Below are 9,772 nucleotides of genomic sequence, written 5' to 3' on the forward strand. Positions count from 1 at the left end.
TAAAACTTTGATTTAAGTATTATTTAAAATAAATGACTACTAGATTTAAATCAATCAGGTACATATTACAATTCAATAGTAAAGGACCAATGTAGAAAATCCATTATGAAAGATCTTCTACATTGATCCTTCACTTTTGAATGTGATAACAAATTCCAATTTCACCTATATGAAAGCCTATTAGAGATATACAAGTCTGATTGAGTCAATGGCGTATAGATAGGTGGTATTTACCTTTGCGCTGGATATGTGTAGACTTGACCTTCTTTCTGACCAGGCATACGCTGTCTCCTAGTCATGAACAAATTGCAGTGGCTCTGAGCGACACCTACAATATATAAAACATGACGACGATGCCACGAATTTACAAAGAAGTATGTTTCACGATATTAAAAACAAAAGTTTTTGAATAACGTAAAAAATATATTATTGTTATTATAAACGAGAGTAATACTTCAAAACATGTCCGTAAACAAAAATCGATAAACTCACCGGTCTGCGTGTCAATGAAAGGCATACGCATTCTCCTTTCCGCACATAATCTCGAGTTGAACGTGGACGAATTCTCAATGATCTCTTTATAACTCGGATCATGGAGAAAACTAGAAAAACAAAGTTAAAATGAATTGTTTACACCATCAAAAACACACTATAATAATTATACAAATTTCTGAGATTTTATTCACGATTTTTAAACACTAGACCATTGAAATACAGTACTGAATTAAACACAGTTATTTATACCTTTCGATTTTTGTTAAATTTTGAGGATTTACTATCTGAATCTCAGCGGCCGCCATTTTACTAGCAGACGCCGATTCAGTGACATCACCTGACATATTGATTTGAAGACTTCCGTTTCTGTTGCCATTATATATTCTCGTCTTTCTACTAAATAATGTAATATTTGTAGCTTGTTTTTTCATCAGTTTTAGTGGACAAAATGGTATAGTGAAAGACATTCCATTGTCGAAATTAAACTTTCAGTACTTGTTTGATACCAAGAAATGTTTAATTTATTACACACCTTTGATAGCAGTTTTAAATTCATAGCATGGCAACTATGTGGACACGTCAAGCTTGTGACTGGCCATCATCGGACGAATCGTGAGTTAGGCGCATTTTCAGTAATTGGCGATTGGAGATCTCCAAATAATACTCTGATTATTGGTTACCGTGTTTATATTGCTTTCGGAACTTAGAGTAATTTACCAAAACATAGTTTAAGTATTAATTTTGAGTGATAATTGATTAAAAACATCGCTGCGTTTGTCTCGTGAAGTTGGTTGAAAAAACTACAAAATGTCCATGTGCTTCTTTGTGCCTGCGTAAGTTCCTTTCGATAATTAATAAATATATAAGCGATAACAAAATTGGTCTCTTAAAAATAGAAATAACAATAGTTTAAAAAAATACTATCGCCTACCGTATTGCTGCTTTCTAATGACAAAGCTATTCAAAATTCAAAACATTACATGTATGCATTTACAAAATAGGCATTTGTGTTTTTATATTAAAACTAGATGTGTCCTACGGTTCCACCCGCGACCAATATCAAATCTCCAACTCCCACCTGTCTTCGTGACGAGATGTAATATACTCAAATATTCGATTTAATTCTCATTTTCGGATTAAATACAAATGTTTAATCCAGATCAAACCCGGTACTTTAACGATATGCAAATAAAAAGCAATCTGCTTTTTTGAAGTTGTATGTTTTATTTGGACTAAACTTTTTTTTCGGACGCTCTTATTTTTTTGTAATTTCCAAAACAGCTGAAATAACTGGGACGGGATTATCTTTGATAGTTACAGAATATTTTACAAACATTATTATTAATGTAGTTCCATCTGTTCTCAAAGTTGGACAATAATTGTTCGGAATATTTTTTATGACTACTAATGGTAACTTTGTCATCAATGATTCAAATAAAGTCTGCAAACACGTTTACATCCTCCTAAGTTACCTAATAAAATGCTTTTCGCAAATAACAAATTTGTAATGAGCATTCATCACGATTTTAGATGATGTTTAGATGTGACGAACAAAAAAAACTGTATCAATAGATTTCTTATTTACATTGAATCTAAACTTTCTTTACTGCAATGACTGGTGGTAGGACGTCTTGTGAGTCCGCACGCCGCCACCACTCTGCCTGTTTCTGCCGTGAAGCAGTAATGCGTTTCGGTTTGAAGGGTGAGGCAGCTATTGTACTGTAAAAACTGTTAGAACTCGTGTCTCAAGGTGGTTTGTGGTATTTAGGTTGTAGGTTTGGGTCGCGAGCTCGTCGACCCATCAAGGCAATTAAAAATTAAAACTTTCAACACGATTGTCCAATAAAAAAAAGTATATAAAATATACCTATACACCTACATAAAATGCTACGGTATGCAAATTCACTTGTTATAGTTTTATAACGGCAATATTACTGATGAGTACCTACACCGGATATTGAACATTACAAGATCGGGTACAAGCCGTGTTAGTTTTAATTATATAACGAGTTGCTTCGATCCTCACCTTGAGAAATGAGGTCCGAAGTCTCAAATGTATTATGACGACGGTCCCACACTTCGAACTGGGACTCATCGCTGCTTCACGGCACTTCTTACTGGTGGTAGGACCTCTTGTGAGTCCGCGCGGGTAGGTACCACCACTCCGCCTATTTCTGCCGTGAAGCAGTAATTCGTTTCGGTTTGAAGGGTGAGGCAGCCGTTGTAACTATTCTTGAGACCTTAGAACTTATAGCTCAAGATAGGTGGCGCATTTACGTTGTAGATGTCTATGGGCTCCAGTAACCACTTGATACCAGGTGGGCTGTGAGTGAGCTCGTCCACCCATCTAAGCAATAAAATATACATAAATAGTCGTTGCGGTAGTATCTACTCATGCAGACTCACTGTACACCTGACGAGCAGTGGTTTTTGTGAAAACAACTTCGAAATGCAATTGAGAAACGCTTTAACCTTTTGACCCTTTGACTGATGTGTAGGTCACAGGTGACCTACGCGGCGCACTGAAGTAATTATGTCAATTTCTGTTACTAAGCGCCTGTATTGCCTAACTTTGACTTCTTTTGTTTTTAAAGTATGTTTTAGTCTTTTAAGTCTCTAAGAAATAAACCCATTCTCAATTTTAGAAATAGGCTAGCCTTACTCGCCCGCTTCACTCACATTTAAAATGACATTATTATTAATTGTCATTATTATTAGGGAGTCCAACACTCGTATAAATATTAGCCTATCCATTAAGTACATGTATCTTAAGACTACATGGATACCAAGTTTCAAGTCAATCGGATGCATGGTTCAGTAGTTATAACGGAACATCCGTAAAAACCACTGTAGATTTACCTATAAATTAGTATAGATTCATTCTCAGTATTTTCGGATTCGTCTTTCCCAAAGTCTTTTGAACATTCTGGCGCCTTAGTAAGAAGATCGAAGAGAGAATTCGACATAATTACTTCAGTGCGCCGCGTAGGGCACCGGTAACCTACACGGACATCAAAGGGTTAATAATAGTGACGTCATAAGTTAGTAAGCTAACAGACAACCAGCCGCCACCATCAGATTGAAAAATTTGAAACGAAAAACCTACTCTTTTTTTTTTTTTACTCGTCGAGCCCTTCGTCGTAAGCGACGGGCTTGAAGAGAACGATGACCGGTGCTTGGGGTACCTAAAAGCACCGTTAGTGGATCACGAGGATCCGAAATGACGTGTTTTGGGCGACGTCGACTGCTTTCCATGCTGTCCGCAGGATCGGGAATGAACTCTTCTTGTAAAACTTGTAAAAAAATATATAATGGTTCAACTAACCAACCTATTCTAGCGAACAAACAACGACGGTGACCACGTCCGAAGAAGTGGACGCTGATGTTGCCGGTGAGGAGTCCTCCGCCGAGGCGGCGCAGCAAACCCTCCAGCAGTTCTGGGACAAAGTCTTAGAGGACATACAGAAAGTTAATTCCGTAAGTGAACGGTGCGATTTGTTTTACAAAAACCCACTTAAGTTCATGACCGTAATGATATTTATTGATCTCTTTAAAGCACTGTATATAATTCTTTGGATTGCTATCCGTGGAAACTTCTCGAAGGTTCGAATATACGTCATCGAGTTTGCTAGGTTATGATGTAAGAAGATTTAAGAGAAAAATTTGGACACCTGTCTTGAAACCACGTGCGAACAAAATACGGTAGACTGACTTTGTTAGTTTTGTTTTATTGCTCTAGTAAGCAGACGAGCGTAGGGCCCACCTGATATTGAGTGGTCATTGTCACCCATGGACTTCAACAAACCCAGGGGCAGAGCCAAGCCTCTGCCTAAAAATTTCTGCTCTGTTCTGTCTTCATTATACATAAATTCTATTAGGCCTATTATCTATCTAGGCCTATTTCTGCCATGAAGCGGTAATGCATTTCGGATTGAGGGGTAGTTCAGCCGTTATATTGTACAAACGGAAAATTTTGAACTCATTTTTGAAAGTGGGTGGCGGCATTTACGTTGTTGATACGTATATGGACTCCGGAAAGCACTTAACAGCAGGTAGACCTTTCGTCTATCCATCTAAGCAATAAATAAAAAACAGTAGGAGCTTAATACCTACCCGCGATCGAAGACATTGTCTCATGGTTATTACTTAAAAGTCGGATATGCCGATGGCTAATTAATTGCTCGCAAATAAACGTATCTAAAATCAACTGGAATTATTTTACATTAAGCCACTAGTTGCTAAGGGTCATTATCCGGCTATAGCAACGCGAATTATGTAGTGAGCCGAGGCACTACTCTCGTAGAGATATCTGAGCAAGGTCGATGCTCAGTAGTGGATATCAGAGACGATCATGTAGGGGAATGATACCCCGCCCCGCTTAGCCTACTAGGCAGCTTTGGTGATCAGTCATATACGTATTTTGGTCAGTGGTAAACGTGCAGTTACCCACCGCGGTCGCTGACGCGATTAAACATTTAATTATACATAGTGTTTTATTGACCGCCCCGATGAGGTTTCCAGAGGACAATACACACAACCATAGATAACCTCACAATCATAAATTTAATTAATTGAAAATTAAAAGTAATGGCTAAGGCGGACCGTGTAAATTAGGAGAGGTCAGTGCCGAACAGGCTCCCAAAATTTGTGTAATCCTTTTGTAATCCTTCACTTAACTCTAAAGTTGATATTGAGATGTACATTTCGATTTGTCGCTAAACAGGAAGACTTCAAGACCCAAGCTTTGCCGTTGGCTCGCATCAAGAAGATCATGAAACTAGACGAGGAAGTGAAGATGATATCAGCAGAGGCACCGGTCTTATTCGCGAAGGCTGCCGAGATTTTTATACACGAGCTAACGTTGCGAGCCTGGTCGCATACGGAGGAAAATAAAAGGCGGACTCTGCAGGTGAGTTTAGGAGTTATCGTGGCGGGGAAGATAAGACGCCCGGTGCACTCGTATCGTGATGCGACTGTGCTGGGGTTCGAATCCGGCAGCCGGTTATAATTTTTTCTGATGAAATACGTACTTAGCAAATATTCACGAACGACTTTCACGAATGAAGGAATTAAGTACGTATTTCATTGGTACCCGCCTGCGGGATTCGAACACCGTTGCATCGCTATATACGGAGGATCGTACGTGATTTATTTCCAGTTATTACTATTATGATTATTATTTTAGTTCGTATGTCCCTAGCGCAACGACATAGCGACGGCTATATTGAAATCGGATCAGTTCGATTTCCTGATCGACATAGTGCCGCGGCATGAAGTCAAGCCGACGAAACCGCGTTACGACGCCGCCAGAAAAGCCCCCAGCACGGATCAGGTACGGTACCTATAATACAAGTTTCTGTTTCGTTTCCAACTTATCAACTCATAATCATTTTGTCCAAGCTCGTACTTTGTGCGTGTTTTTTAACGTTCTCGATAGCGTAAAAGTTAAATCGTATGTAATTTGAACGTTTGCTTTTTTTAGGGATTTTATGACCTGGTAACTAAGACCTTTAAGTCGTGTCTTATTTTAATTTAATATTCTTATTTTTATGAAAAATGATAATATGGAGTGAAATAAAATGAAATGAGATAAGATGATATGGGATAAAATATAATCTCAGTAAAATGGTAGTCATTTACTGAGACTTTTTCAGTGGACTTTTTGGAGGATCCCGAGAATTTTTTTGAAAGAGAGGCTTTGTTTTATTTTTCCACATTTGTGCACTTTCAGAGATATTAAACAGTTACTGAACCACCGTTGTTACACATTTAAACACTAAATAGACAAAATAAAACAAATCACACAACTTACTCCTCGTGTTCCCGCCAAAAAAGTCAAATCTAACTTAAAGAAGTAATTTAAACATATTACCCGCAGACCCATAAATGCAGTGATATCTTCGATTCTTCTATTCCATTGGCAAATCTAGCCGATATAAAACGTAACGGATGATGTTGACAGTACTACCTCCAGTTGGCGCAGCAGCATCAGGCGGCCCTACAGAACAGTTCGCAGCCTCAAATCGTGATACAGCCCTGCGCTCAAGTGGTACAGGTAAGAGACACATTACCACCCGAATATTTCTTACAATAACAAATTAACGAGCAATCATGGAGACGACAAATGGGTTGTCCCACAATGCCCAAAAAAGGTAGGGTTGCCCCATAATATTTTTCTTTTTTTGGGCACTATGATTATTTGGCGTTACTCAATAATTACATTTTTTATTATTATTGCATAGATTGTTGGATGAGCTCACAGTCCACCTGGTGTTAAGTGGTTACCGGAGCCCATAGACATCTACAACCTAAATGCGCCACCCACCTTGAGATATAAATTTTAAGGTCTGAAGTATAGTTACAACGGCTGCCTCACCCTTCGAACCGAAACGCATTACTGCTTCACGGCAGAAATAGGCAGGGCGGTGTTACCTACCCGTGCGGACTCACAAGACGTCCTACCACCAGTAAAATTATATATGTTTTTTTTCTACCTATCCTATATCAGCTTCGCCCTAACGTGTAAGTGAGCTCACGGGGCTCAAACCGGAGTGTTGCTAACACGAACCCTAGCAAGAGCAGTGCTTCGCAGAATCTACCACCAGATCGGAAACGCGACGCACTGAGAAGACCCGGCGAGAAACTGAGTGGGCTAATCTGTTTTATGAAGTAACGTGTGTTGCAATTCGTAGCAGGCGGCGAGCACGGCGGCGGCGGCGGCGCCCGCTAGCAGCGTGGGGGTCACGCAGCAGCCGCTGGCGCTCGTGCAGCAGGTCGTGACCCCGGCCGGTGAGCTGCAGCAGCTACCGGTCAGTCTAATGACGATTGATTTCTGATTCTCATTCTTAAGGATACCATAAAACAATTTCATGTAACGTCTGAACCAAAATGTGTAATAATGGTTATTTATTAACTGTTTAATATCTGTGAAAGTGCACAATTGTGGCGAAATGAAACAAAGCCGCTGGACGTAACTTCTCGAGATCTTCCAAAAGGCCCACTGAGAAGGTCTCAGTAAATGACCACCATTTTACTGTGATTATATTTCAACCCATATCATTTCATTTCAATGTAATTCTCATTTTTATTTCATTTCATTTCACTTCACTTCATATTATCATTTGCAGAGTTAATTACTACCCACATTAATCAAATTACTTTCTCAACATAATATATCTATACCGTCCCCCGCTGCTAATTTAATTCATACCTACTTACACTGATATTGATAATAGCCAACATGGACAGTTTCCTTCGTTTTTTATTATTCATAAACTGTAAATAATTAAAACGGCAAATTATAAAAATCTTATTACTTGACACTAGCTAATGCACAAACCGTGCCGGAGCCAATAAATAAAGAAAAAAAACTTTGATAATTTATACTTTTGAACTTCATCACTCTCGGAATGAATTAGTTAATATAACTAAACTAATTATGGTTCGTTTTAAAGTCTTTAACCCATCATCGCATTCTTATGGTATTATGTTAGTTTAGGTTAACGCCATCTTAACTGAATTAAGAAATTTCTTTAACGCAGAGACAATATGTAACTCTTGATCTACCCTCAATAGTTCTAATATTAAACATGTATAATCCGATTGCAGATCCAACTGACGCAAGCGCAGCTAAACATGATCAGACTCCAGGTCCAGAACAACCCAAACCAGCCCATCATCATACAAGCGCAACCACAACAATCACCGCAGATCATACAGGTAACGATTGACGATTCTTTTTTTTTACTACTTAAATGTGTGGACGAGCTCATAGTCCACCTGGTGTTAAGTGCTTACCGGAGCCCATAGACATCTACAAATTGATTGCTGCGTTATTGCCATATATGAAAACAAAAAACAGGCAAAAAAAAACATTGATAAAATTTAATGAATCGGCCAATGCTGTTAAATAGAATCAACGATCGGACCAAACTAAATTTTCTTCCTCATCATTCTCCGGCCCTTCTCCCAGTCATCTAGGATCGGCGCAACATTGTTTGTCCTTCCAGACTCCTCTATCATGTACTGTTTCTTCGTTCACTCCCCTCTTACACATATCATCTTTCACGCAATCCTCCGGTCATCGTTCTCGTCGAACCAGTCATTTGCGACGAAGGGCTCGACGAGTAAATTAATCCACAGACATAGCCCACTGAGTTTTTCGCCGGATCTTCTCAGTGGGTAGCGTTTCCGATCCGGCGGTAGATTCTGCGAAGCACTGCTCTTGCTAGGTTTCGTGTTAGCGCAACGTCGTCAGGTTTGAGCCCCGTGAGCTCACCTACTAGTTAAGGTTACGCTGAAATAGCCTCTCATGGCTATCAGCTTAGGTAGGAAAAAAAACGCAATCCATCCAGTTCTTCATAGGTCTACCTCTTCCTCTAAAGCCTTCCACATTCATAGTTAAAACTAAAATTTCTTAATTCACCGTCAGACTAATTCGTTCTCCAGGTGCAAGCGCAGACGCAGCAACAGCCCCAGCAGCAAGTGTTCCTAGCGCAAGTCGCCACGACACAGGAGGACTCTTAATCTATTCACGTGTAACGGCCTGTGCACACCACGTTTTTTAAACGCGCCGTCGAGACGCGCGTTTGTAGCGATACAGACGCGATACGCACGCAAGTCAGACGCGGCCTGTAGACCTTTGCACACCTGTATAAATTCAAATACGCGTTTGAATCGATACAGACGCGATGAAAACGCGCGCGTCGACGATGCGTTTAAAAAACGTGTTGTGCACAGGCCCTAATAGTTTTAAATTATTTCAAAACTATAAAACATACATTACAGTAGAATTTACTCAAGATATTGAAGTGAACTTGTTTTAAAGATATCGATGGTTGAAATTGAGTGCAAACGATTTTATACATTACAGATATAATATTAAACTATAAATTTGAATTACAATTGTAGTACCCAACTCCAATATCAATGAAGATTGATTTTACTCGATAGACACTAAGTGCATTCCATCGCAGGACGCCTCCACACTCTCCAAAAAACTGTCCTCTCTTCCAATAACATAAATCCTTGGTAGATATATTTGCTATATAACAACAAATCTGAAATAGCTACATTACCAGACATTGATGTTGAAAACAATTCTAATTTGAAACTCTTACTAAACACACTACTTTTATAACATTTGGCTCTGATGTGATAAATTGTTAAATTAAGTCGTAAAAATTATGTGTAGTATAAGTGTAAATTATTAAATAAATAAAAATAAAAAAACGAAATGTGTTTTTAATTTGGAAATTAATATTATTTTACACCATAT

General features: G+C 38.9%; 2 protein-coding genes across 5 annotated transcripts in view; one reads left to right on the forward strand and one right to left on the reverse strand.

Annotated features, from left to right (window-relative positions):
• Positions 1-839, reverse strand: part of d4 (double PHD fingers d4) — a 34,787-nt gene extending 33,948 nt beyond the window's left edge. For 2 of the 3 annotated variants that reach the window (XM_089735886.1, XM_089735885.1), the window contains exons 1-3: positions 745-832; positions 493-602; positions 235-328 (exon numbers count right to left, since the gene is read on the reverse strand). In XM_089735886.1, the coding sequence (XP_089592012.1) occupies positions 235-328; positions 493-602; positions 745-800 (260 nt within the window). In that variant the 5' untranslated portion in view covers positions 801-832. Of the gene's footprint in view, positions 1-234; positions 329-492; positions 603-744 lie in introns of all 3 variants that reach the window. The other variant, XM_089735884.1, reaches the window with a different exon arrangement.
• Positions 840-1,072: 233 nt separating this feature from the next.
• LOC149500641 (nuclear transcription factor Y subunit gamma) lies at positions 1,073-9,726 on the forward strand. Of its 2 annotated transcripts, none has more exons than XM_089735904.1 (8): positions 1,073-1,328; positions 3,834-3,972; positions 5,219-5,404; positions 5,696-5,827; positions 6,458-6,550; positions 7,188-7,304; positions 8,104-8,214; positions 8,944-9,726. In XM_089735904.1, exons 1-8 carry the CDS (start codon positions 1,303-1,305, stop codon positions 9,019-9,021), a joined length of 882 nt encoding a protein of 293 aa, XP_089592030.1. In that variant the 5' UTR covers positions 1,073-1,302; the 3' UTR covers positions 9,022-9,726. The 2 variants fall into 2 exon arrangements, with proteins under 2 accessions (XP_089592030.1, XP_089592031.1); XM_089735905.1 differs by having other exon boundaries at positions 1,074-1,328; positions 7,191-7,304.
• The last annotated feature ends 46 nt before the right edge of the window (positions 9,727-9,772 follow it).

Source organism: Bombyx mandarina, chromosome 20, assembly GCF_030267445.1.
Source record: "Bombyx mandarina strain Sakado chromosome 20, ASM3026744v2".
Classification (NCBI taxonomy): domain Eukaryota; kingdom Metazoa; phylum Arthropoda; class Insecta; order Lepidoptera; family Bombycidae; genus Bombyx; species Bombyx mandarina.

Excerpts from the sequence above, each read along its gene's own strand:
- LOC149500641 (XM_089735904.1), top strand. The coding sequence starts at position 1,303 with ATGTCCATGTGCTTCTTTGTGCCTGC. Across the intron at positions 3,973-5,218 it reads ACATACAGAAAGTTAATTCC|GAAGACTTCAAGACCCAAGC; the intron begins GTAAGTGAACGG and ends GTCGCTAAACAG. Across the intron at positions 5,405-5,695 it reads ATAAAAGGCGGACTCTGCAG|CGCAACGACATAGCGACGGC; the intron begins GTGAGTTTAGGA and ends GTATGTCCCTAG.